Below are 27,470 nucleotides of genomic sequence, written 5' to 3'. Positions count from 1 at the left end.
TGTGTAAAGCAGCTCCAAACAGCCATTGCATTTTCTAACTGTTCATTACCAGCATTCTCAATTGCACACTCGCGCAGACGCTTCCACACTCACACACACACACAGCCAGAGGCATTTGGAAAAAGTGTAGGCAAACAACAATTGAAGCAACACGAGCAAAAACTTAATTAAGCATTTTGTTGTACGATGCTGCAACAAAACAAATTCCTCTTTAAATAAAGCACCGAAGCAATTTATTCCAATTAACAACAACAACTTCATGGTATGTATATGTGCGAGCGAGCGACACGGTGGAGTCGGAGAGGGACGAAACGCTACTGGCATCGGATGGAAATAATTGAACAAAAACACTTTTCAACACTGTAAATGACAGTTGCGTAAATTCCTAGAAAATATTCAAGCTCAGTAAAAGCTATAGACGTTGGTTTGTTAAGAGAACGACGCATGTAAATCATACTATTAGAAAGAAGATGAATTTTATATACAAACAAAAACCCTTATGAAATTTCACTTACCTCCACGGCTACCTGCGTACCCAAAAAAAAGAGGAAATATCACAACTTGCTTTTAAAACTTGCTTGCGTTTGATATTAACAATCAGTGCGAGCCGATGAGCAATGCAAATAATGAATATTTAACACACAAAATCCACATTTTTTAGGGCTTGCACGCAGACAACAAATTTTTGTTGGGCACAAATATTTTGACAAGCTCATTTAGTAAATGGTATCCTGCTTTTAAGCACGTGTAAATCAAAAACTGTTTAAACTTTACTATTTTGATTATTAAACGTTCTTAAAAAACCAAAAATTAATTAAAGGCTATGTGTAAATAGTTCAGTTTGTTTATTAGATTATCAATGGTAGCACAATTTAACGTTGGAATTAAAGTAAAAAACATTGCGAAAGAGTTTACATTGTCGCGGAAAACTGTGTAATATCAAATTAAAAAGTTTAAAAAACATAATCATTTATAATACTTAAAAAGAACTAAACCTAAGCGCAGAACAACATTCGCTGACAAAATCCATATACGGGAAATTAAAAAAAATTTTTTGTAAGATTGCCAACTCAGAAAAGGCAAAAAATACGTTTGTCAGAAATTGAACTATGGTGGAGGGCCTGTCATGGTGTGGTGATGAACCAGCTCGATGAACCATAGGCAATATTTGCCGACCCTTAACGGGGAATCATCTATCCCGCAGCAAGATAACGCTCCATGCCACAATTCCCGAATGATAACCCAGTTTTTTTGTTGTCGTCACCGTCTTGAACTGGCCACCTTAAAGTCCAGATTTAAATATTTTTGAGAACATCTGGTCTCTTTTAAAACGCAGCAGAACAGTTTCGTCACACACAACTCGAGAGGAGATGACTTCTGTGATCACCTCTCTTTTGGAAAGAGATAACTCCAGAGATCTTTCTCAATTTGGTCGATATATATCTTATTAATTGGTTCACCCTTAAGCTACCGCTTCATTTACACTTATTTATTTAAGGATTAAAGGCTTGTCAAAATACTTAGGCCAATACAATTTGATAATTTTTAAGTTTATATTACTTATACACAAAAAAAATCATTATTATCATATCAAGCCATTTTAAAGTTTTACTTCCAAAATGCTTGGCGCTTATTTTGTCAAAATACTTATGCCGGCTAATGTACATAGGCGTATATATAGATGTACCATCACATTATATTGAGTAAAGGGCACTAATAAGTGGAAAGCCATATAGCCCCATGAGGATTTCTTGTACTTTCGACATATAACACGAATGCACTGAACTAATGTTGAGTCATTTCTGTTGTATCACAACTTAAATATTTCTATTCCTCTAATAGACGTTCCAGAATTTCTTACGATTTCCTTTCCTTAACGTGTTTTCCACTTTATGTGTTTGCAAATTTGACTTTCATTAAAGCCTAACGAAACCACTTGTCCAAACATCCTTATTCTTAGATAATTCACACTATTGTCAAAGACACGATTGATGCTTTATAAACATCAAGTCCACTGACGCCTGGCCACAAAGTGCATCACATATCGACGGAGCGCAAATATTTAGCTAGATATTGGCTCACGGAGCTTGCTGGTTCTTTTATGTAAGATCCATAAAGCAATCCAAACAGCTGGTAGAAATTATAGGTACTGTACCATGAGGTAAAAGCATTGAGTTCATTAAGTTCTAAACTGAAATAGTTTTAGATGATTGATTTTTATCCAGCATTTACTTTTATAAAATCTTACTTTAACATATGTGTAGTAGTTTCATTTCAATTTGAGCAATCTATTAAATTCAGAAAAAACAGAGAAGAGTATATAAATTTTTTGTCTCATTTACAATTAACTCGGATCAAAGCCTTGTAAACAACAATTTTGGAAATAAACCGAAGCATGAATCAACAAGTGTCTACAAACTCATATTCTTCCCATCTGACGGAACCCCAGAACGAAGGCCAATGTCAATTGCGAAGTGACTGACTGGAAAGTGGAATTTACCAATCCACACTGACGTTAGTTTGCTCAACGCGCAAACGTCACCGGTGGAACACATGTGCCGGCGAGACTTTCCACAGACGGTGGGTATATATACCGCTGGCAGGGGATGCCGAGATCAGTTCGAATCGTTAACTATCAGATAACGAAATGCGTACCCTTATCCTTGTCACTCTTGTTGCCCTGGTCGCAGTGGCCTCCGCCCAAGGACCTGGTCCTTGGGGTCCCCGTGGACCAGGTGGACCAGGTCGTGGTCGAGGAGGACCAGGACGCGGACCTGGTGGACCTGGCGGACCTGGTGGACCTGGCGGACCTGGTGGACCTGGCGGACCTGGTGGACCTGGCGGATTTGGCGGACCTGGTGGACCAGGAGGCCCAGGAGGTCGTGGACCTGGAGGACCAGGTGGCCCAGGAGGACCAGGAGGCCCAGGAGGCCCCAAACCATGGGGACCACCATGCAATCAAACCACATCCACGACTACTGAGGCCTCAACAAGCACTTCCACCACCACAGCTTCTTCCACTACAGTGTCCTCCACCACAGAGTCCTCCACGGAATCATCGACGGAATCCTCCACGGCATCCTCCACAGAATAAATCGCTTGACATGTTCCCGTTCGAGTTTTGCCTATTTGGTTAGGCCGGGTTCAGAAAAAATTGTATATATCAAAAACGGAATTCTGTGCATATTAAACATTTTTTAATCCAATACAAGTGAGCTTTTTAGCTAAGTTAATCCTTGAGCATTAGTGGTTACCCAAAGGATCTTCATCGTAGTTTGGTTTATGATCAACTTGCTGTATCAAGCCAGCAGATACATGTGAGTACCACGCCAGCCATTTAATTACTTCGGCCAACACTAAAGCTTTTCGTGAGTTAAGTAATTCTAGGACAATTACTTAAATGGCTGTATGTAACGCCAGTGCTAAATTATCCACTGGCGATTAGGGAATGCATTGAGAATTTGAAGCAAATCATTCCCCGGGCCAATTGGAGTATAACTTGTTCGAGCCGAACTCGTTTCTGGCTTGGATGAAAGCCAAATTGTTTACCATTTAATTGCAGTTGGTCAATTTGCGACACAACTGGTGCTGGTGGGATTCAAGGAGAAGGCAAAGGAGCTTAACAGGATGAGCCCGAGGAGCAGCAACAGGATTAGGAGGCATTAAAAGTTATAAAACAACAAGATTATGGCTTTGCCATAACGAACACACACATTCACTCAACTGGTTGTGTGCCAGTGAACAAATGCCTTTTTGTTGTCCTTTAATAAATACTCTTGTTTTCATTATGTGTTCGAACAGTTCGAGTATAAACTTCGAGGTCTTCGGTTTCTTATAAAAAATAAATTTGAAAAAACCACTTTAATGTATGAGTTTCTCAGTTCTGGTTACTTACTAGATATTGAATATAAGCCACTGGACAGTGTTGCATTCTAAATTGGAATGATATGTATTATAAATTGCATGTGATAAGAAACGATTGAAGTGTATTTGATTTTGACGGACTTAGTGGTTAAAAGCATTATGGCCCATTAGTATTAAAGAAAGATGTACAATTTTCTTACTGGTTTGATGTCAAAGGTGAGCAGGTAGCAGAATTTGGTTCCGACCCTATAAAGTATATACATTCTTTCTCTGCCTCAATAGCTTAGTCGATCTTGCCATGTTCTTTTGTTTAACCAAATAAAAGAAGAGACCCCGGTAACTCTGTAAGTAGGGTAGAGAATATTTTAATATTTTTGGATATTATTAGTTGGTTTGCCAGTTGAGAACGGTTTGGCTCTGATATGCTGAGCATGATTCAATCTAATCTAGATTTTGAAATCTAAATTCTCAAGTTGAGATCGTTGGGAACGGTTTTTTCTTTGAGTGTAAGTAACGAGTATCTAAGACGAGAAACTCATTTCACTTGATACCCGTTACTCGTGGAGTATACTAGATTCGTTGAAAAGTATGTAACAGGCTGAAGGCAGCGTTTCCGACTATATAAAGTATATATATTCTTGATCAGAATCAATAGTCGAGTCGATCTAGCCATGTCCGTCTGTCCATATGAACGTCGAGATCTCAGGAACTATATGAGAGTCAGCATACAAATTTTAGTGACGAAGGCGCAGCGCAAGTTTGTTGACCCATGTTGCAACGCCCTAAAGCCGTCTAATCGTTCACGCCCATACTTTGGAACCATTTTAAAATTTGTTTTCATTTTATTCCCCAAGATCTATCGATATCTATCTGAGTAACGGGTATCTAATAGTCGGGCAACTCGACTATAACATTCCCCCTGTTTTTATGTCAAATGCCGTAGTGGTTTAGTTTTGATTGAAATCTGATAATTTTTTCCCCGTTATATATTATTTAAGTAGACATCCGTCGGCAGTGGGTCATTGCCAGTGGGGCCAACGATAGTTGGCCTTTCCTCAATGACCACCGGTTACGTCCTTATCAAATCACGCTTCATCCATTCAACAATTAGCACCGATAACTAATTTATGGCCAGGATGCCGCATCTGGGATACGGTTTGGTGAAAAGGGGCAAACGAGAAGCGAGTTGATTGTTTTGAAGTGGAGCATTTACACGTAATAACAATTACAAATTCGCGCGCTCCATAAATCAAGTGAAGCCATCTCCTGGAGGCGCCCCTGCATTCCTTCCCCTTCCCCCTTTCAAATGAACTGGCCAAAAACCCTTCCCCAATCCGGCTCCAACTGGCTGCTCCTGGGCACTAATTACAATTCAGGACGCGTTGCACTCGAAAGTTGTTGCTCATTCAACACTCGACTCCTGGCGTTGAGTGGTGGAGTCGCATGGGGGGAGGTAGCTGGGTGATGGGTGGCTGGGCTGTGGGTGGTGGTGGTGGTGGGTGGCTAACTTCAAAGTGCCATCGCCTCCTGGATGGCTATGGCCCCCAAAAGTGTTGTTGTAATTAAATTATGTGCCAAGTGACGTTCTCGCAATCGTTCTCTTCTCCTTTCGCCTACACTCAAACAATAAACCTATGTAAATGCTCAACATGGCAATAAATTAATTTTAATAAAATGGGTTACATGCTTAAATAGAAAAATACAAGAGAATCGCATACTAGAAATTGGAAAATACATTCGGAAATCAAGCTAGTTACTGCACATAAATATATGAATGTTAAACTGGAATGAATCGAGAATGTTTACCGACCACAAGCGAGACCCCTAATTTCCCCGAGTACAATACAGGATGGCATCCCCTGGTAGCCCTTCTTTGGTCCTCTGCTGTCGTCCTTTTGCTATCTCCTCAGATGTTGTGGCAAATTAAGTTTGCTTTTGTTCTAGATTAAAAAGGCATTGAAATGTCGACATCGAAGGGCGGTCGGTGGGAGGCAGCCGAATGAGTGGGTGGTAGTAAGCGGCAGTTAAAATGACGCCTTCGGCCAAATTTAGCTAACTTTGTTAAGTTTGTTTTGGCCGCGGGAGCCGAGTAGCTCCGCCGGATGATGAAGTGCCCAGACGGCGATGGAACCACAGATATAGCCGGGTGCGGATGATGGGGGCTGCCAAGACGGGCAGAAATTAAAAATCAACTGCCGCGTGGGCGAACAAGCCGAGCACTTAAGTAGCTGACCAACTGAGTAATTGAAGGAGCTAATTGAAAACGAAGGGATAAAGGGATAACGGAGCTCAGGATACAGAGAGAGATAATGTGCGCTTTGTTTTCTGCAATCAGAAATACTAGTCAACTCTAAATCGGGACACCTGGGAACCCATTAGAAACATTGGGGTGTAGAGTCTCGCAATCATAGATTGATCATAAATCGTTAAATACAGCTGAGTGGAATCAAAGCTAATAGTCAACTTCAAAGGGAGATATATCTGTTGAATAAAACTAATTCGAACTGCAATTTTATTTTAAGAAGAAATGTAAAACCTTGACATGTATGGAAACTTTATTGATATTTAACAAATGCCTATGTGATCTTTACTAACTTCAGCAAAGGTCAATTACGAACTAGTGATCCACAAACTTGACGTCACTGGAATCCCTTCAGCCTTGCTAATATGGATCCTCTCCTTTATAAATGAATCGAATCTAGTGAGTACACTTTAAAACCACATCCTCAAGGAGTTCCTCAAGCCAGTCATACTGGTCTAATACCATTCTGCCCGTCCAATAAACGTCTTTATCAAGTGAGTGAGTTAAGTTACTTGCACTTAGACTCGCATAATTTCTACAAGCAGCCCCAGCTTGACTTCAATAACCATCGATACTGATGGCAAAGCCAAGAAGCTACTGCTTAATACTGATTATCTAGAATCCCCCCGGATAATGTCCCAGATCTTGGTGTCTTATTCGACCATAAGATCTGGATCAATGTAGAGCGATCCATAAGTAAACCTTCAATCTATACGTTGCCATTTCTGGTCCCATTTCTGGTCTCCGGAATGCGCGTGGTATCAGTATATAGATCATTGAATCCTACACAAGCCACCTGGAAGGTGCCTAGCTGCTGGACACAACCCGTCAACATTGCCTATGTGCATGTAGAATGACTCCTGGTCTAAGGCATTTCGAGTTTTCAATAATTACGAATTTATGATGACATTAAGTTTCCATGCAATTATGCATTTCGTTCTCAGTGTACCAGTGTCCCAGTTAAAACATTAACTTCTTTTGCGTTTTAGATTGGAGCTGTGCAAATTTGACCTACAAAATGAAACTATTTTGCATGCCTCGCCTGGTTTTATGCCCACATTGCAGGCGCTTAAAGATCCGCCTGATTATTAAATTTAAATTCTACAAAAGCTGACACCCAGTGGCCCAGTGTTTGGATCGGAGCTGGTGCTGCCCACATTAATCAAATACATGTTTTGCAGGTGGGGTGAGTGGCAGGATGTGCAGTGACAGGACTGCATGCTAATGCAAGGACTCGTCCCAATTCACATGGAGACCGAACCGGACCGGACCGGACCGGACCGAATCGAAAATGAAAATGAAAACGAAACGAAATTAAAAGCTGCAAAAAACAATATACGAAATATATACACTCCACTAGCTCGGCAGGCTATTCAATTTGGCATTTCGAATTCCACGCACATATTCCATTAAAGTCGTTGGCGTAATTTTAATTTCGGATTTGGTCCTTTTTCCCCGGAAGCACACCAGCAGCAGCTAGAGAACAGCAGCTGCTTTAAGGACCTGGGCTAAAAAGACGGCAGAATGTTAAAGGAGCGGTGCCAATCAAATTGAAATTTAATTTGCCAAACAATGTGGACGCGCAGGTCTGGTGCGGAAAACTTGACCGGCAAACAGAAAACACTCGCCCAAATTATGAACCCCCTTCTCCAGGCCCTAATCCCAAGCCCAAGCCCAATCCCATCCACCTAGTCGCCGCCCGTTAGCAGTCCATAAAATTGTGATTTACTCCCGTTGAGATTTCAATTACTGCCGCTTTATTGACAATAAATTTCCGTATAAATTAAGCGGCCCAGCTCCCGATCCGATTGGATCCGATCCGTAAGGGTTAAGGTTAAACAAAGCGGCCAGTAGCCGCACGTAGACGTCGCGGAAAGGTGAAGTCGACCAGAAGGGGTCCTTTGGGTCAACGGAGAAGACGGCAACCTAAGCAAAAGACGAATTCCGGTTACCCAGTGATTGCGTAGGTCCATGGAGTTATAGTCTTCTTGAATGGTAAGTATGTAGATTTGTGTTTGATATGAAAATATACAGCGATTGTTGCAATGTTGCGATGTTTTTATTTTACAATTTTATATCCCATAAAAGCGAGAGTTTTTAAAAAAAATCTGTTTCAAAGCTGAAACATTGCCATAGATAAAGGAAATTCAGAAATAAAAGCACACGATGCACATTCATTTAATTTATGTTTAGTACAAGTACTCATTAATCCCAATACAGTTGTTAGTTCAGTTTTTTGACTATACAGTCTATCCTTTTTAATAAAGACTTTTCCAATAAATAAATACGCCCCTGGCCTTTTCGAGGATATCGGGAATAAAAATTGATTGCCATGCAAATAAAAATTCACCGATTTCTTTGGACACGTCCATGTCGTCATGGTCGCACAGTGGGCAAAATGGCACATCCGGCACGCATAATTTAATAACTTCCTAACGGTGAAAGCCAACATTTATTGAACATGACATATAAGAATATTAAAGATTTCCAAACGCAAACACCTATAATTACATATTGTCCTCAAATGTTTTTTAACACTACAAACTTTAGTATGCCAACAAATTATATAACGCGGACAATATTTATAGTAAACAAATGTTTTAAGGCTACGATTTAAACAGCAGATAAATTCAAAGAATTCAGCTGAGGAACTAAAGATATAAATCGATATAAAGATTGGACTTGTAATGACAAACGTTTAACCGCTCAGAATTTAACATTTTTTAAAATACTCATAAAATTGGGAATTTTGCCCACTCTGCGCTGTTGGAAACTTCATTGACGACTCTCAAAATTCTCTGCCCAGACAACACTGTTTTTGTTTTGTTTTGGATATTCCTCGCCTTCCTGGAAACGCGAAAATATCAAAGCCGCTTCCGAGACTGCCAATCACGAAGTGCCGCGGGTGGGGCCACAGCCCATCAACTTCCGCTCCGGGGAAACCTAACCAACCTGACACCTTAGAGGACAAGGAGCATGGCACATAAAGCTTATACTTACAAGCCGTAGCGATGGTTTCGAGAACATTTATAAGCTAAGCAAATCTAATGTGCATCGGGGGGTTGCGTTTGGTCCCCACATCCTCATGAGAGCCGTAAAAATACAATAGATTGAGGTTGGAATTTTAATTTTACAATTTAACAGAAATAAATGCATAAAAACTAGTAAAATTATTTCGTTTGATCTAAATGAAATTATAATTCGGAGTCAAAATAAAATATGACCGAAAGACGAGATTCCACATGAATTCGACTGCATACGCTAGTTTATTTTGTACTTAATCCTAGGCTTATCACAAAATCTTATTTTCCAAAACCATAGCATCCTATAGATACTGCGAGTCTGCGTAAAGGTCGCGGAACTCAAGCAGCTGATCCAGCGCCGTATCGTACTCATCCCGCTCCAAACAAGAATTGGAGTACGCTTGCAACTTGGCCAGCTGCACGCGATGTGATTGGGCGTGCAAGTTGTCCAGATGCTCGCCGAGCTTGGTGGAGTTCTGTAGGGCGGCCAGCATGGGTGCGGAATCCACACGACTACCCGTCCCGCGTTCCGCCCCCTCAGGCAAGCGGTAGCCACCGCCTGATATACCGGCTGCAAACATTTCATAGGGAAAAGGTAGCTGTGTCTTTAGTGGCAATGGTGTGGCTGCCGCATTTGTAACACTTCCATGATAGGTGCACTGGTAGTAGAGCTGCAGCATATGGGATATACTATCGCAGCCATAGGCAGCCATCCGAAGTTGATCGCCGGCCAGCTCCCTGGGCCGTTTCAAACGTTCCACGGGAATGCCACGAGCCGTCACTGATTGCACCACGTAGGATGTGCCAGGCTCACAGCCAGGTGTGAGTTGTGTGAGCAGCGCGTGGTCGCCACTCTGGTCTAGAAACTCTATTAGATCCTGACCCTCCCTCAGCCCAAATGGCAGAGCTAATCCGGCGGCGGTCAACTTTCTGCCCGCTGGAGTGACGCGTTCGCAAAAACGTAGCAAAGATTCTGGCGTTTGCCGCAGGCGGTAACTCAAGGTGGCCGTGTCGAAAAAGGCGGCCAGAAGCGCTGATGTCTGGTAGAGGTTATCCGTCTCCCACTGGAGTCCCGGCAGACTGCGCGACTTCAGATTATTGTTCCGCCAGATGGTCTCCAGCGTGGATAGCGGCGTGAACATCATAGCCTGCTCGCTGAGTTGGTGGTAGCCCAACACATTGTTTACCACCCGTATGCTGTGCGACAGGCGGGAATCTGGGAAATGGGGAAACTGTGTTTATATGCTAGACTTCTTTTAAAATCACCTTACTTACCCGCTTGGGCATAACTAGTGATCCTGGGATAGTGAAGTGGCAGGACGAAACTCGCGCGGCTGTACTCATCGTTTAGGTGCTCCAGGCACTTCCCGGCCAGTCCGCCGAAGCCATCATCAATGTCGAACAGCACGTGGAAGCCCTGCAGGCCATCGCACTCCTCTACATACAAACGGATGCGATCGCAGAACTCCTCGTTAAAGGAGGCTTCCTGCCACATTTCTGTTCCGGCAGAGTAGGTACCCAGCGCTTGGGCAGTCGGATCTCGGATCAACCCCGGCAAGACATTCAAGGTTCTCGGGTGATACCGGGCGTAAAGGAAGTCCGCCCAACTGTTTGCCGTCGCTGCCAGCTGATAGTTCTTCTCAGGCACCACAGCATTCTTGAGCAGATCCCGCTGATATTCGGAAATGGCGGACTTTGGCTGCGCCTGCACTTCCAGCTGCTCCTGTGCGCATACGCCGCTCTCCTCTGCCCGCTTGCGAGCCTGTTCCAATTCCTCTCCTGTGCTCAGGGGCAGCAACTCCTCATCGCGCTGCACAAAATTGCCGTACAGCTCGCCGGTCACCGGCAGATGTCCCAGGGTCCCGGCCAAATCCACGGACAGCAGGCGGGGCGTGTAGGTGGTACGATTGAGGTCGTTGCGCCCTTCACGGTACAAAATATCATTGTTGGGCAGCTGCTCCTCGGCCACCTGTTCGCTTTCGTCTCCGTACCTGAAGTTGGCCTCCTGGAAATGTGTAATTCGTGAGGCTCCCGGCTGCCAAGTGGGTAGGACAACTCACCTGCTGGTTCCAGAAGTGTGCACCCACGTAATTCGCGTAAGTTCCGAGCTGGAAGGTCAAAATTTCACGTGTATGGTCCATAACAGCCGGCGAAAGTAACTAATTCGGGTGTCACGAGCCCGCGGAACTATCGATTTTCGCGGATATATCGATAGCTGTGTGCGGTAATGAGCGCTCTTACTTTCGGCGCTTGGATACTCTGTATTAATGTTTAAATTTATTGTTTATCACTAAACAAATAAATATTTAAAAGTTTTATAGGAATATGTTATGTTTATTTATTAATCTTATGTATGTAAGTATATCGATATGACCTTAATGTCTATCACATTGAAAAAAAACATGAGATATACGAGGATAGATAGAGCAATAGAGCATAACAACCTAATATCTAACCCGAAAAAAGTGACTGGAACATTGAAAACTTATCATAACTTTGTCATCTTTAAAGTCATACGGTAAAATCTCAAAAAATAAATGTTGCGTTTGTACTTCCAATTGTTTAGTTATTGTATAGCAACGGATATTATTTCTGGTCGATACGGCAAAACCTTATAAATAGGATCTCTGAATGAAGAATCTGTAAACGTATTTTTATAGAAATTGTCGATTCCCATAGAGATCCATTCACTGTGAATTTGACGAACGATAAATTAATCAGAAAAGTGTGAATTATGAGATTTCTCTAATAAACAAGAAAGGAAGTTAAGGTGCTATACAATGTTAGCTTAAAATATTTAATTGCTAATTTTTAGACCCGTTACTCGTAGAATAAAAGGGTATACTAGATTCGTTGAAAAGTATGTAACAGGCAGAAGGAAACGTTTCCGACTATATAAATATATATATATTATATTAATGTATATATATTCTTGATCTGAGCTCTAAGGCTCTTTTAATCAAAGCCATTCTCGCTCCAACGTGGAGTTATGCCATCCAGGTGTGGGGAACTGCCGCCAAATTCCAGCATAATAGGCTCCGTGTGGTCCAGTCGAGAGCTGCACGTCACGCATCTGGGCTTCCCTGGTACGTGACGAACATGGTCATCGAAAGAGATCTGAAAGTTACCCCTCTTGGGGATCAGATTAATTTCCATAGCAGCCGTTATGCCGACAGGCTTATGGCCCACCCGAACCGACTAGCAACTATCCTAGCTGATCCCATCTCCATCCGAAGACTGAAGAGGGTACACCCCAGCGATCTCCTTACCCTGAGGTTAATATAACATATTACTTTTTAAGTAATTGATAACTAGACTAGATTTTTCTTTCTTTTGTACTTTATAATTAAGATACCACTTGGTCTCATTTATCTTTATCACACATTAGGTTAGGTTCAGAGGATTTACTGAACGATTCCTTTTGAAACCTTAATAAATAGAATTAGTTATTAAAAAAAAAATATATTCTTGATCAGGTTCAATAGCCGAGTCGATCAGGCCATGTCCGTCTATCCGTATGAACGTCCAGATATGAGGAACTATAAAAGGATTCAGCATACAGATTCTTAAGACAAAGACGTAGCGCATGTTTGTTGACCCATTTTGCCACTCTAAGCCCACAAACCGCACAAAACTGCCACGCCCACAATTTTAATAAGTGTTTGATATTTTTTCATATTTTATTAGTCTTGTTAATTTCTATCGACAAATTATGAAATATCGCTTTCGCATTCACACTAGCTGAGCAACGGGTATCTAATAGTCGGGGAACTCACTATAGCATTCTCTCTTGTTATTTATTTAATTAAATAACTGAAATATATTTTAATTTTATTTTAAATGTATTTGTTTCCCTTTAAAAATAGATTTCAATAGCAGTTCAATTCCACTATCGATAGACTGATGAAATCGCCGATAATTCAAAATACCGATACTCCACTCTTTTTGTTGTTGGGCCAGAAAACGTGCGCTGCGCATTTTCCAGGGTTTTTTATACTGTCGTCCAGCATGAGCCAGAAGACCCAGAAAACGGTGCAGTTCCACGAGCTGGAGCTGGACCAGCGCATCCTTAAGGTGAGTGCCCCGGCATGCGGCCGACAGTTCCAGATTTCAAAGGGTTGTGCTCATATTTCAGGCGGTGGCCCAGCTGGGTTGGCAGCAGCCCACACTTATCCAGTCGACGGCGATACCGCTGCTCCTGGAGGGCAAGGATGTGGTGGTGCGGGCCCGCACCGGATCCGGCAAGACTGCCACCTACGCCCTGCCACTGATTCAGAAGATCCTTAACTCGAAATTAAACGCCAGCGAGCAGTATGTGAGCGCCGTGGTCCTGGCGCCCACCAAGGAGCTATGCCGGCAGTCCCGTAAGGTAATAGAGCAGCTGGTCGAGTCCTGCGGCAAGGTTGTACGCGTGGCGGACATTGCCGATAGCTCCAACGACACGGTGACCCAGCGGCACGCTTTGTCTGAAAATCCCGACATTGTGGTCGCGACACCCGCCAATTTGCTGGCCTACGCCGAGGCTCGTGGCGTGGTAGATCTGAAGCATGTGGAGACCTTGGTGGTGGACGAGGCGGATCTGGTGTTTGCCTATGGCTACGAAAAGGACTTCAAGCGGTTGATCAAGCACCTGCCTCCTATCTACCAGGCTGTCCTGGTCTCCGCTACTCTAACCGACGATGTGGTGCGCATGAAGGGTCTGTGCCTGAAAAACCCGGTGACGCTTAAACTGGAGGAGCCGGAGTTGGTGCCGCAAGATCAGTTGACGCACCAGCGCATTCTGGCTGAGGAAAACGACAAACCGGCTATATTGTACGCCCTATTAAAGCTGAGACTCATACGCGGCAAGAGCATAATCTTTGTGAACAGCATCGATCGGTGTTACAAGTAAGTGAACCATACGAATCCCGCCTTAGATGCACAGGAGCCAATGATGATAAAACCACAAATGGAGGGAGTGGGCAGCTGGCAACAGTTGGCGCACGCATGACCAGCAACAAATCTTCTCGCTGACGGCATTCCCATCTGCCCCTAAATACTTACTATAGTTCTTCCTAATCATTACCCATTAAATTGTTTCAGGGTTCGCTTGTTCCTAGAGCAGTTCGGCATCCGTGCCTGTGTCTTGAACTCCGAACTGCCGGCCAACATTCGCATCCACACAATTAGCCAGTTTAACAAGGGCACCTACGACATAATCATTGCCTCCGACGAACATCATATGGAAAAGCCAGGAGGCACTAACCGAAAATCGCCTCGAAGCGGCGACATGGAGTCGAGTGCTTCCCGCGGCATTGACTTTCAGTGCGTGAACAACGTAATCAACTTCGACTTCCCCAGGGATGTCACGTCTTATATCCATCGGGCTGGCAGGACGGCCAGAGGAAACAACAAGGGCTCCGTCTTGTCATTTGTCAGCACGAAGGAGGCCAAGGTAAACGATTTAGTTGCGAAGAAACTGTGCGATAGCTTTGCAGCTCAAGAGGGCGAAGAGATCATCAAGTGAGTATAGAATAGCATCTTAAAACTTGTAATATTGCTAAGTGTGCCGTCATTTCAGGAACTACCAGTTTAAAATGGAAGAAGTGGAGTCCTTCCGTTATCGTGCTCAGGATTGCTGGCGTGCCGCAACTCGCGTCGCTGTTCACGACACTCGAATTCGAGAGATAAAGACAGAGATCCTGAACTGCGAGAAACTGAAGGGATTTTTCGAGGAGAACAAACGCGATCTGCAAGCGCTTCGGCACGACAAGCCTCTGCGCGCCATCAAGGTACACAGTCATCTCTCTGACATGCCCGAGTACATAGTGCCAAAGGCCCTGAAGCGAGTGGTTGGAACGTCCCTTTCCGCTGCCGGAGCCTCGGAAGCCAAACAGCCACGACAGTTTGCCGCCGAGGCTGCCTTCAAGCGGCAGGCCAATGATCCTCTGATGGCAAGCCATGTGGACTTAGGGAAACGGCGTCCTGCCCACCGGAGAAAAAAGAAGGCGTCGTAGGGGAACAAATTGTATCTATAGTCGCAATAGTCAATAACGAAGTAACTTTAATATTTTAATAATGTTATTTTACCCTAAATTAGAATTGAGTAAAATTAAACGAAAATACTACCTATGTTGGAGATAGCTGCATATTGACAAACCTAGGCTTATTTCTTTATATATATGCAAATTCTGTTAATGTTGCATGTCCGCAAAATGTGTGTGTTTGTACCTATCCAGCCGATAAGCCAGTGAATGTCTTTTTAAACTCAGAAACTTGACAAGTATATGCTTAAAACGGCGCTGTGGCGGCGCGGGTGGCGTTGGGTAACCACTTAACCAAATAGACGGAGAAGGCACTATATCATTTCCTCAACGTTTCTAACTGACAGCGGACGCAAAATGAAAATAAAAAATATCTACGAGTCACTTTACCCAAAGTGCCAGTAGTGTGCCGTAGCTCACAGCGACGATTATCCAGCAGCTGGATACCATTTAAGGTCATTACACCGAGAGTCCCAGGAACAATAGATCACCATTAGGGGCGAAATTTAAGCGATGCATGCGTATTCGTTTTTAACATTTTATTATTGTCATTGAAATAGTTAACATTCATACAATTATTTATTCATTTATTTATAGCGTTTATGCAATACAATAATAATCATGAGTTTAATAATGAAAAACTAGTCGGTTCGATCTGCGTGCCTTAGTATATGGCCAAGTCTGACTGTCTATATCTGTTGTTGTCGTCTGAGAAATCGAAACGCGAAAACAGATATGGATATTGAAAGGTATTGAAAATAGGGGGAGAGTTTTTGTAGCGGGCTCTTATCCATCGACTATCATAGTAATGACTTTTATAATATCGCTCCGTTAAGTGCTAAATTAAACGTACACATTTAAGTTAATTTAGCATAATCGTAATAAAACTCGCTAGGTTTAGGTATAGGTATGCGCGGTTGGTTATCCCAGGCTCCTATGAACAGTATTATTTGACTATTTTAGATGGGATGGCCACGAGCTGGAGGAACAAATGCTCTGCACACTCCCTCTCTCACTGCCATTGCTCTATATAAATATATAGTTTATGGTATAACTTAGGAAAAACGAACATGAAATCACATTGCAAATGAAGAATGGACAACTAACAACTGATAAACTGATACTGAGGAACAGGCACAATCACGAAGTTAATGAATCTAGACTAAAATGCAGCCATACACATACATGTATCTATGTAGATATATCTCTATAAACGTTTGCTCTCATTATATTGTATATAATATGTATATACCATACGTTTTATGCTTTATTTGTTACGATGCTAAAAAATGTTCGCTTTAATTCAATCCCCTTTTTCAAAATCCTCGTTGTGGAAGTCCCACATTCGCTTTCTTACGTTTTTGACGTTTTTCAGTTGGTTTTTTTCTATTTTTTTTCTTTGTAACACACATACAGAACTCGTTTAGATTATTGTTGCAACATGACGTAAAAATATACATATTTTCATCAAAAATTACCACCGCTCAGTGCTACCGTCTCTAATTGAAGTTGTTTGTGGGCGAAGAAGGTCCTGCGGATTCGCAGGACGACACAATGAGTTGAACATTGTCGCTCTTTTATAGGACCTTGGTATATACACAAGTTTTTATATATGTATATACTGTAGATATACCGAAATTTTGTTAGAGTAATATAAGAACGACAAAAAAAAAAACATTAAAATAGGTCCGAAGCGATCGATTTCCTGGCGATATCCTCAGCCGGATATAATTGGCAACCGATTTGCCGCCTCAGGGATGTGTGTGGGTGAGAGTGATTCCATCCATCCAGGCCAGCTTAGATGGGCACGTAATTGCCCTTGGGCTTGTAGAACAACTGACCACGCATCAGACGGCGCCGAATCTCGGAGAGCAGCAGGCGTTTTTCCTTCTTGATCTTCTTGAGCACACCTTTGTTCTCCTGGGCACGACGAGACAAGTAGGGCAGCACCTCTTCGACTGGGCCATATGGTATGTACTTGTACGCCGAGTAGCCCGCTTGACCTGTAGGTTTGAAAGAACTCATATTATATACACATGGAAGGCAAGTGGAAGGGGTAGGCTATGGAAACAGACCCAGTGGAAAGGTAATGTAGTCGCACATGCCCAGCAGTTGGCCGAAGCAGATCACCTTGTCCTCCGGTGAGATGCCGATCTCCTTCATCTGCTGGATGGCAAATCGCACGGTGTCTTCGTTGTGCGAGGCCACCATAATGCCAATCTTCCTGGCATCGTCATCACAGTCCTTCATCAGCTGCGGTTATTAAGAAATACTTGCTTTATTGATAATCACTGATAACCGAAGTCCACAAATTCCCACCTTAATGCGTCGCAAGCACTCCGACAACGTCTTGTGATACATTTCCGTGGTGGCCTCGAACGTGGGATTTACCGGATCCGGGTAGCCGAGCGACTTGGCACGGTCCCGCTCCTGGTCCATATAGGCACCGCGCACCAGCTTGGCGCCAAAGTAGAAGTTCTGACGCTTGGCCTGCTCCAGATCGGTGTTCACCTCGCGGAACGTCTCGCGCAGATAGCACTGGTACGTATTAAAGACAATGGCCTTGTCCTTGTTGTACTTGCGCATCATTTCAAGGGTGATGCGGGATATGGCCGGCTGGAAGTAAGTCTGCTCCGCATCCACCATGATGCGAACATCCAAGTCCGCAGCAGCCTGAGGTTTGGGAATACCATATTAGTACGATTTCACAGCTAGAATGCCAAAATCATTTACCTTTACAATCGTGTTGAGACGACGGATCATGTTCCTGAACATCTCCTCCTCCTTGGGCGGTATTTGTGAGATCAGTCGACGCATCTGTCCTGTTTGGGGATCGGGAACGCGGAACGTGTCGCTCAGCTGCGAGTCCTCGTCAACGATGCCCGACCAGGGGAACAAATGCAAAATTCTAGATGAGGTAGACGAGCATATAACGTCAGATCGGTAAGAGGTTTGCCAATATAAACGGACTCACCCCTCCTTATCGGAAGTTACATTGTTCAGGAACTCCTTCACGTCCTTGTTGTCGCCCAGCGTGGCGTAATACTTTTCGAGATCCTTGATGGTCTTGTGGTGAGTCAGCACATTGCCCTGACCGCCCACCATATCCTCCATGTACTTGCGTGTGCGCATAATTACCTCGGACAGTTGCAGCTGCAAAGGAGGATCGAGGTCATCAGAGTTCATCAGTTGATAAACAAAAGCATATGTATGATAAAGAGCGTATTTCGATTTACAATGCTTCTCTAGTAAGGTAACATTTTAAGAGTTATGATTTTACAATCTTAGCCGCAGCAGAAAGTGATACGTTTACGAATCAGTGGCCTTGACTATGTATCTATTAGCGTCAATTAACTGTGTTCCTTTCCCATTTATTAACACCTATTAACCCCTGTGTTTCCCGCACAAATAAAGCTACTCAATTATGTGGTTCTCAAGGGGATTACTTTGTGCGAACTTACCAGCAATTGTGGACGGCCCAGGGCGGTGAGTTTAATGGCGGTGATGCCAGTTCCGAAGGTGGCGCCTGCAGGTCGATATTCGGATCAATCGATGGTTGGTTGTTGGAAATGAAAAGCGTTTGGAAAAAGAGCAGAGCAATCGGTGAATGCAATGCGATGGCAGAGGCGAAAGTTGTAAAGCGGATTCTACAGATATATAGCACATATGTCTAACTACGGCACATAAAAGCGTCTAGAGCTACGGATACGAGTACGGATTGAGCTGAAGACACAGAGATACGAAGCAACGACAAAAGCTACGACATTGCATTACAGCAACCAACTGAAAACGCACACGAAATGGCTAGAAAGTCAAACTAGTTTGCTTTGTTCTGTCGAAATACGGATTTGGCCATCAATGGTTACTCTTCCGGGTATTTCGGCTACTTGTTGGATAGTTTTCAGAGTTACTTGTTGGCATTTCGGGCTGTGTGTTCGTTAATTTCTCGGCTTACCCGTGGCGACTGCCCGGGGCGCCTTGCGATCATCATCTGTTCATTTTAGCATTCGCAACGAATTCAAATTGATTGTGGGTTTTTGAGTTATGTGGGGGTTATTCGATAATCGATGGGTTGGTGCCATTTTGGGGATATTTGCGGGGCAGAAAAGAGAATTTATTAATATTCAATTTCAATTTATTTCAGGGATAGAGATCGAGAATGTGAAAGATAGAGAATAGGAGAAAGCCTAGCAGGAAATAGCCTGAAACCCCAAAGCATTCAATGCAGGACGGGGCAACTACACAGATCTGGGGCATGTTCTCACCTAGAGCGGTCATATTAGTCATATGTAGTGACATATCGAGTTAGTTGTTTTATACAACATTCTAGTTGTGGTTTCATTTTGTAGGAAATCATATTCTGATTAAAGTAAAGTTAGGCATAAAGATTTGACTTGAAAAAAGTTCATCTGATTGCATAAAGAAAAGCTCAGAGCTCGATATGTCATGACTTTCGTTCAGTACACTAAAAACAAAATAAAAAACAAAATCAAATTGCATGCTTAACGTTTAGCAATGGATGCGTTTGCTTTGCACGTTCTAAATTGAAACATTTGTACAGAGGAAGTCGGGAATGGTGAGATGGAACTCAAGGAACTTGCATGCCGGAGTAGGCTATCGGGAACCAGCGAGTAAAACTGGCCAAGAACATACCCGAAACAGCCTCCAGACACTTGATGAAGATCTCCATGTTCCGCTCGCAGGTGGCCTCGTTCAAGTAGAAGTAGGTGCGAGCACTGCTGACCTTGTAGCGCCGATCCGCAAAGGACTTGTCCACATGGTACTGCGGCATGCTGCCCTCCTCCTTTTTGTCGCCTGCACTGGAGACGGAAGATCTGAAAGGGAATGAATCAGAATGCAAATAAGAGTAATTGAACAACTATGATAATGAATATCAGGCATTGATTATACAATATTATAGGATGTTTTCCCACTACTTAATAGAAGGCCTAGCCTCAGCATATCAGGAACTTACTCAACTTCACGTTTCTCGGCCTCCTCCTGGGTGATATCCTCCTCAACGGAATAATCGAGAATCGGCTTAACGCCAAAGGATCTTAGCCTGTAAGTGCACAAAATACATTAGCTCCCGTTTTCAACAAGCCAAGGAAAATCACCAAATATTAGTTAAATAAAAGAATTTTGAGTATGGCTTGGTTAGCGGTTGAGAAAATTTAAAGTTCTTTCGTTAAGGGGGATCAAATTCGGATTGGCGATTCGCATCTGAATGTTCGAGTAGATCTTTCATGCTGGTACATGCCCAGGACTTGTGACTCCTATTAGTGAGAGCTTAATGCTCGCTTAGCTTGGACATAGTTTTAGAACATTAGTGGGAAAATGTGTGTCATATATGTACATACATGTGTGGCATATACATGGATGGTGGTAATAATAGCACCCAAGCTTTCTGAATTATTCACTCAAATTGGTCATTATTAACTACTCAATCTGCTACTCAGTTAGCATTGAATTAAACCTGTATTTGAAAAGCACGCCATCGTGTTTTCGAGTGCTATTACTTCGGCTGAAACCATTTATATGCACATGTAGTATCGGATATATATATATATTGGGATGCATGGGGTGCTGTGGGGTAGGGGGAGGGGGTTAACCTCTCTAGGGCGGGCACGATCGTGTGACGATTCTCGCCGGCCACAAAGTGTCCGTAGAAGCTGGACTTCATCAGCAGGACGAAGAGCTTTTGGCCGAGCAGGTTGCGCGCCAGTTTCATCAGCTGTTTATCGGCGTTATCGGAGTTCGTTCGATTATTATCGGTAAATGTGTTTGTCAGGGATTCCATTACAATACAAGTGTGGGCATTTAAGCGGGTTTCGCATAACCGTTTCACAGCCCGATTCGCGGCCAAAATAATAACATGAAGTAAACACAAAACCATAGGGCGGCAGAAAGCGATATGGAAACGGAAAAAAACAAGAAAAGAAAAGAAAAGAAAAAGGCGATAAGTGAGTGGGAGTGTCGTGGTGGCAATTACCTTTCCAGTGTGGGTATGATCTTGATCTGATCCTCGCCGGCGACAAAGTGGCCATAGAAGGTCGCCTTCATCAATGCTGTAAATAACCGTTGACCCAATACGTTCTTTGACCATTTCATAAGCTGCGAAATTTTCGTTTGTTTTGATCGGGTTTATGCGGCATACATAGTAAGTTTGTAAGTTTTTGTGAGTCGATTTATTGGTGTGTTTCGGTATTTTGTTATGTTGTTTGCGGCGTCAAAAATTGAATTCGAGATAGTTTTAATTTTCCGTTTTAGGCAATACAAAGTTGATATATGTATCAAGGACAAAAATTTTTTGCAAAATACAACTAATAACCATCGAATCTAGCTGAGAACCCTCCTTCGCCCGGGTTCTTTCAATTTTTCAGCGCCTGGATCGCCCATAAATCATTTGGAACTTGGCCAAGTGGCAAAATAAAAAACGTGAACGGAGTCAAGGCCAAAATCTTTGCCAAAGTCCAACAAAACAGCGTGGAAAAATGTGACAAAAAGTGCGGAGGCGTCAATGTGTATTACTCTTCAGAGGCTGCATGTCATTTAAACGATTGTCAGCTAAATGCGCACATAAACATCACCTTCCCAACATGAGCCTAGTGCCCAAGGAAAGACGATCCGCCGCGGATCCAGAAATAAACACTTCCTTAAAAGCCAAAAAATAACGCAATAGATTGTACAGACTCTTATCCAAACTTAGAGACAACACTATCCCTTGGGGATTATTTATTTATTTCAATAAACTCGCAATGCATTATCCAGCTTTGTGAAAAACGAAAAAATGTTAAACTGCACTTAATAAAACCTGGCGATAAGGACAGGAAGAGATCGTCTAATTTGGGAATCACCAAGTTTCCGGTTTCCGCGCAACCCATTCCTTACAAGGTGGAAAACACAAGAGCATTGGCCTCTGATAAATGATTCCCTTGCACGTGTGTGCTTTGCTTGATGCGGGATCCATCAGATGAATGGGATTCTGAGAAGTGACAGGTGGGGAAAGAAAAGAAAAGAGCATTCTCCGTCTGGGGGAACCGGTTTTTGTCGAGAACACTAAAGTAATTAATTGAGTACAAAGTTGGCGAAAGAACACACTGCCGACAATATAAATACACCATCACCAAAACTGGTTACATAAAACAAATTCTCGTTTCGCATTATATTTGTTTTTGGGTATGGCATGTTTTGCTTTTCTTTGGCAGACAATTCGAAACCGAGGACAGGTGTTTGCCGTTGAGCTCTGGCCCCAAGAAAAAGCTGCCCCAGAGCCAACACCACCCCCGGTCACCTGGCACCTGCCACCGGCCACAGTATCCCACTCTCCACCATGTTTTTTACCCATGAATACCCAACCCATTCTCACATATCACGAGACCCACACCTCTCGGTCCCCAAAAGCAATCGACGCGCTACTGTAAATAGAAATGGCGAAAAATGAGTACACTCTGATACAAATTCAACCGAATATGAGACCTCAATTGTGTTATTGAACTGTGAGCAACAGTTCTTGAGAATGTTCTTACTATATATAGTACCAAAAGTATAACTAATTGAATGCTAGAACGCTCAAAATCGATTGTGCAAACGATGTTTTTTTAATAGATTGCCGAGTCTGGTAAAGGAATGGCTTACCAATTTTTTTCTAGTGCAGCGAATGGCTGAGATATGTGGGCAAAGTCGATGCCTGACTAATGCCACATGTGATGCGATGGCTACGGTCCCAGGGAGCTGTGCGCACATTCCCTGTGACGTCCATTTAGCCACCCATATACCCACATATGCAAATTGCATCGAGCGGGCGGAAAAATGATAAATAAGTAACCGTCTTGGCGACGCAGGGCACTTTGAGTAATCGATAAGCAATCAAACGATCGCCGACGTAATTAAATAGAAGCAAGCTAGCGAGAATGAGGGAAATGCGAGGGGTTTTCCAACGATTCCGATTGGCGCTCATTCGGGGGCCTGACTATATAACGACCTATACTATGCAGTCCCACACAGTCCACACAATCCATACGTCTCGCTGAGTAAATACGCACGAGTTGAGAGCAAACAGCGGACCGGGCAAGGTCGCCATCGCATCGGCAATTTGCATGCCAAAGTTTCCCTTTTTCCTGCCGTCAATCAGGCACTCATTCAATCTTCTGTGCGACTGCAGCACCTGCCAGAAAATGGCAACAAATGCAACAAGCAATTAGCCAGGAATTCATCAACACGAGGAGGGGAGCAGGCGAAAACCCGCTGCGGGTCGGGTGAATTGAAAAGCGGAAGCAGGGCGGAAAATCGGAAGGAAGGCAGCCAGTCACCTGACACGGGCTTCGGTTGCCCGGAAAATCGGACTCAAGCGAATGGAAGCGGGGCAGGATCGAACAAATTCATGAATAAGGCAAATGAATGAATAGAAAGAAGGAAACAAACAAGAAAATTAAATATTCATCTGCGTTCATTTTTACACAACTTTACCATTAGCATGGATTCAATAGCCTTAGCAGTTCATAACTTTTTGTTTACTCTTCAAGTCTCCGAGTATCCATGTACATGAATATATTTAAAGAAAGCATTTTAAAGGAAGTATTTAAACGAAATGAATGAATCAAGGCAGCAGAAGAGTACAGAAGAGGCGAAGAGTCAGTGGACACTGCGAGAGTTGGAACAAATGGTTTCGAAATCGGCCACAATCTATAGGTAGTTACTTAATTGTAATATTAAGAAAACATTCAGTAGGGGTTAAGTACTAACAGAGCCCCAGATTTATCAGCAAAAAGAACCAGAAGCAGAGAGGGATGCTCAGCTAGTCGATGGTTTGGACAATACAAGGGTCAAAGGTCGCAGGACTCGGCAGACGAGGAGCGCGGGACGCCGGTTAACTCACCGTCATGTTGTGCTCGACCAGCTTCTCGCTGGAACATATCATGTAGACGAGATAGGCGCGTATCAGCTCTCCAGTGGTCTTGCTCTTGAAGGCGGCAATCGGATCATTGAAGCTCACGTCCAGGGGATCCCTCTGCGGCGAGCCAGCGGGCGAGGGGTTCTTCTCCTGGGACGACTCCTGCTTCATCGATCGCTTCAACGTCTCGCTGGAGACCAGCTCCGGTTGGACCAGAGTGGAGGCCTGCAACGGCCGTTCGCCGCTGTGCAAGAAGCGCGCTCCATTGACTCCTCTCGTGGACTCCGATGCTGCTCCTTCTCCGGCGATGCTGGTGCTCCTGCTGCCGCGCTGGTGGAAACTCCGGCAGGCGGCGACGGCCACGGAATTGCTCGACTTGTTGCTATTACGGCCGTAGACCAAACTGATGGCTGTTCGTTGGGCGCTCAGCGAACGGAGTAGAGCCATTACAAGGGATTCTGCGGTTTATTTACGCTTTCTGCTCTTCGGCTATTGAGACGGTTATTGAAACGCACTCCGATCTCGGTTGTTGCTGCAAAAAAACAATGCCAATCAGAGGTAATTTCACTATTACCACTACAAATCACTACGAATCTGAGGGAAGACAGTGGCGTACCCCAAAGAGATTACTAAAGGTGGTTATCTCGTTTTCAACTTGATTACAACAAACATTTTTAAAAATTGGATATATGGTAGATTTTTAATTTTTTACGGCTGTTTCAAAATAAGCATTGATTTTCAATAAATCATATAAGATTGATTTAATTGTAATCAGATATCTAATAAATATAATAATAATAAACAAATGCATAATAAAATTCAATTTATAAAATTATTAAAATCAGTACATATTAAATATATTATTTGCAACAATTTGCCTTATTGTGTTTTTGCCCCCAATCCCCCCGCCAACGCCAATGATCACAGCTGATTTTGTCGGAGAGCTTTTCGCTCTCCCTCTTTCGCTCGCTCCGAATGTTATACAACAAATGCGAAAAACGTGAGGCGGGGAGGGAGAGCGAAGCCGAAAAAACAGCACAACAACACAATCACACGTACGCGAGTACACCTTCGAAATGTTCAATTAAAAAACTCAATTTCTGGCCAGAAATCTATCTTTCGCTATTATGTGTCTTTTGGGTTTTCTTCTGACTTCGTTCTTATTATTTATTCTATTACGCTTTGAGCGTTGTATACGCCGCAAAAGCACGAAACCAAATGCGACGAAGACGCGTGAAAATGGGGCGAGTTGTTAGGCGATTGACGGCGAATTCAACGAAGCGAAACCAGGAAGGACCCGAGGGCGAGAAAATCCTTTTCGCCGCTTCGCTCCCGTTTATGTAACTGTAAATGTAACCGAGATTGTACCGTAATTGTAACTGCGACTGTGTGACGTCACAGGCATATGAGCCTCTTTGAATTTGATTTAGATTTTGATTTGGCATTTGTTTTGATTTAATTGAAATGCGCCGAAAGCGCACACTAATTGGTGTTAATTGCGGCTCTCCTTGATTCTCCCCCATTTTCGTTCTCACCCATTTCCACCCATTAACCCCCTTTCCCTTTTTCATTTTATTTATTAATTAGCTGCCCGCTAAATAATCGCCAGACGAGAGGCTGCAATCATCAATCGAAAAAACTTGGCGGGTTTCATTGCACAGATTTCATTACACTTCATTATGGCCTATATCAAGTTTTGTCTCGCTCTGGCCGCCTTAGTTAAAGGGGCACAGGGAGCTGGCGTACTCAAATTGCGAATTCATCTGAATGGTTTCTTGTTTTTTTTCTTCATTTTTTTTTTTGTTGCTATGCGGCGAATTGTACCTATTATATAACACTGCTTACTGCTCTCTACCTCGCTTTTTAGAGATCCTTTTATGATACGAATACAACACAGGCACTCACATGTACACTGCAAAATTTCTCTTGGCTCTTTAACTTTTTCCTCTGTTTTGCAGGTTTCCTCTATTGGCTCGATATAAATTTTGCTTTAACGGTTGTTTTGTCACTTCAAAAAAAACAAACTACGATACATAACTAGCAACAACCCAAAAACAATAAAAAGGGTAAACAATGAAATTTTGTACAATCGCCAAATAATTTTTCCGGAAAAACTCGTGTTTGACAAACTTCTCACAGCAGCCTGCGAGAAAAGTAGAAAAGTTCCCGTTTCTGTCAGCGCATTTGCTCACCTCACAAAAGACACACAAGTACAAGTACAATTATAATTATTTTTCGGTTTTTTCGAGTCAATGTTGTTCTTTTCGAGGGTTTTGGTTTTTGCTGCTGCAGCACAGAGCGTGAGCACGCGCAAGGGTCTGAATTCGCGAATAAACTGAAACACATGAAGCGAAATTAAGGCCAACACGGCGAAAGCTCGTCCAAAAAGCTTGAGAGAAATGGTTGAAGCAGTAGGTGAGGGGCAGAAAGGGGATGGGCCACCCCCAGCAGCTGTTTGCGCTGCACGTGAGCGAAAAAAAGAAACCCGATCGAAAATTAATCGCCATCTTGTCCCCTCTTATTACCCAATTAAAATCGGTACGCTTATCTACGCCCCTGGCGGTTGGCCGGGAATCTTTGGTGCTCTTATCTTATCAATGGACTCCCACACCGCCACCCAACAAAAACGAACCATTCCTTCTATTCTCTCCCTGTCTCTTTCTTGCCAACCTGCGTCTTCCAACACTGGCCTCGCAAGCAGGGTTGCTTTACACACAGATCATTGGAAAAATGTATCGGTACGAAATATACGCTCGAAAATTTGAAAAATGTTTCTGTGTGTAAAGAACACTGACTGTAAGTCCACTATCAAAAGAGTATTAAACAGATTGCTCGATTTTAAGCACACTATTTATGTCAAATATGAGGCCATCAAATGAATATAAGTTTTCTAAATGTTTCTAATCGTACCCGCGTAAGCCAAATATTTCCTTTTGCATTGTGCGAACGAAAGCATTTTAGAAAATGTTGAGTTATTGTTAGTTACAAAATTGAGTATCCGAACTATTTTCTATTTGTTACTTTCAGCTCGCATTATAAACATAATATAAATATCGATAACTATCGCCGTCTCACAACTCTACACACCAGCGATCTCTAACAAGCAAACGAACAAAAAAGTAAACAATAGCAATAAAACAATAGACCAAGCGCACCCACCCAACCTAGGGTACCCATTAAAAATACGTCGGTGTCGCTCCAGGCGACTAGGATGGCTCCATCTCCCCTACAGCTAACATCAGTCAAAAATTTGAAACAAAAACCTTAAAACGTATTCTAATGTATTCAAATGTACAGCTGGGTTCATAAAAATAGCAGTGCGGGGGAAACTAAGAAACACAAAGGTATTTTTCCATGTCCCTTTT

The 27,470-nt window shown here is 43.1% G+C and overlaps 4 protein-coding genes and 1 non-coding gene across 10 annotated transcripts; 3 read left to right on the top strand and 2 right to left on the bottom strand.

Annotated features, from left to right (window-relative positions):
• Positions 1-2,606: 2,606 nt before the first annotated feature.
• LOC117147229 lies at positions 2,607-3,206 on the top strand. Its single transcript, XM_033314041.1, has one exon. The coding sequence runs from the start codon at positions 2,607-2,609 to the stop codon at positions 3,135-3,137; it is 531 nt and encodes a 176-aa protein (XP_033169932.1). The 3' UTR covers positions 3,138-3,206.
• A 6,207-nt stretch (positions 3,207-9,413) lies between these two features.
• LOC117148055 (protein misato) lies at positions 9,414-11,374 on the bottom strand. Its single transcript, XM_033315241.1, has 3 exons — positions 11,250-11,374; positions 10,465-11,194; positions 9,414-10,405 (listed from the first exon to the last, which is right to left on the bottom strand). Exons 1-3 carry the CDS (start codon positions 11,328-11,330, stop codon positions 9,492-9,494), a joined length of 1,725 nt encoding a protein of 574 aa, XP_033171132.1. The 5' UTR covers positions 11,331-11,374; the 3' UTR covers positions 9,414-9,491.
• Positions 11,375-13,132: 1,758 nt separating this feature from the next.
• LOC117146514 (probable ATP-dependent RNA helicase DDX56) lies at positions 13,133-15,317 on the top strand. Its single transcript, XM_033312781.1, has 4 exons — positions 13,133-13,263; positions 13,325-14,076; positions 14,272-14,691; positions 14,750-15,317. The coding sequence occupies exons 1-4, from the start codon at positions 13,198-13,200 to the stop codon at positions 15,183-15,185; spliced, it is 1,674 nt and encodes a 557-aa protein (XP_033168672.1). The 5' UTR covers positions 13,133-13,197; the 3' UTR covers positions 15,186-15,317.
• Positions 14,115-14,207, top strand: LOC117148987. Its single transcript, XR_004459987.1, has one exon. It is a non-coding gene; the product is annotated as a small nucleolar RNA Z30a (small nucleolar RNA).
• A 455-nt stretch (positions 15,318-15,772) lies between the features above and the next one.
• LOC117146513 (proline dehydrogenase 1, mitochondrial) lies at positions 15,773-26,442 on the bottom strand. 6 transcript variants are annotated; one of them, XM_033312777.1, is made up of 12 exons: positions 26,298-26,442; positions 24,091-24,637; positions 20,825-20,946; positions 20,188-20,274; positions 19,866-20,047; positions 19,168-19,203; positions 18,674-18,738; positions 18,187-18,365; positions 17,946-18,120; positions 17,532-17,885; positions 17,288-17,465; positions 15,773-17,215 (listed from the first exon to the last, which is right to left on the bottom strand). In XM_033312777.1, exons 2-12 carry the CDS (start codon positions 24,550-24,552, stop codon positions 17,010-17,012), a joined length of 2,046 nt encoding a protein of 681 aa, XP_033168668.1. In that variant the 5' UTR covers positions 24,553-24,637; positions 26,298-26,442; the 3' UTR covers positions 15,773-17,009. The 6 variants fall into 6 exon arrangements, with proteins under 6 accessions (XP_033168668.1, XP_033168665.1, XP_033168666.1 ...); XM_033312774.1 differs by lacking the exon at positions 20,825-20,946 and adding an exon at positions 21,205-21,326 and having other exon boundaries at positions 26,298-26,441; XM_033312775.1 differs by lacking the exons at positions 20,825-20,946; positions 26,298-26,442 and adding exons at positions 21,205-21,326; positions 26,011-26,266.
• Between the last annotated feature and the right edge of the window lie 1,028 nt (positions 26,443-27,470).

Source organism: Drosophila mauritiana, chromosome X, assembly GCF_004382145.1.
Source record: "Drosophila mauritiana strain mau12 chromosome X, ASM438214v1, whole genome shotgun sequence".
NCBI lineage: Eukaryota > Metazoa > Arthropoda > Insecta > Diptera > Drosophilidae > Drosophila > Drosophila mauritiana.
The sequence above is the reverse complement of the archived record's forward strand: the minus strand, read 5'-3'. Positions and strand labels throughout refer to the sequence as shown.

Excerpts from the sequence above, each read along its gene's own strand:
- LOC117147229 (XM_033314041.1), top strand. The coding sequence starts at position 2,607 with ATGCCGAGATCAGTTCGAATCGTTAACTATCAGATAACGAAATGCGTA.
- LOC117148055 (XM_033315241.1), bottom strand. The coding sequence starts at position 11,330 with ATGGACCATACACGTGAAATTTTGACCTTCCAGCTCGGAACTTACGCG. Across the intron at positions 11,195-11,249 it reads CACACTTCTGGAACCAGCAG|GAGGCCAACTTCAGGTACGG; the intron begins GTGAGTTGTCCT and ends ACACATTTCCAG. Across the intron at positions 10,406-10,464 it reads CACTAGTTATGCCCAAGCGG|ATTCCCGCCTGTCGCACAGC; the intron begins GTAAGTAAGGTG and ends CCCATTTCCCAG.
- LOC117146514 (XM_033312781.1), top strand. The coding sequence starts at position 13,198 with ATGAGCCAGAAGACCCAGAAAACGGTGCAGTTCCACGAGCTGGAGCTG. Across the intron at positions 13,264-13,324 it reads TGGACCAGCGCATCCTTAAG|GCGGTGGCCCAGCTGGGTTG; the intron begins GTGAGTGCCCCG and ends CTCATATTTCAG. Across the intron at positions 14,077-14,271 it reads AGCATCGATCGGTGTTACAA|GGTTCGCTTGTTCCTAGAGC; the intron begins GTAAGTGAACCA and ends AAATTGTTTCAG.
- LOC117146513 (XM_033312777.1), bottom strand. The coding sequence starts at position 24,552 with ATGGCTCTACTCCGTTCGCTGAGCGCCCAACGAACAGCCATCAGTTTG. Across the intron at positions 19,204-19,865 it reads GTGTCTGGAGGCTGTTTCGG|ATGATGATCGCAAGGCGCCC; the intron begins GTATGTTCTTGG and ends TAAAATGAACAG. Across the intron at positions 17,886-17,945 it reads GTCTCAACACGATTGTAAAG|GCTGCTGCGGACTTGGATGT; the intron begins GTAAATGATTTT and ends CCCAAACCTCAG.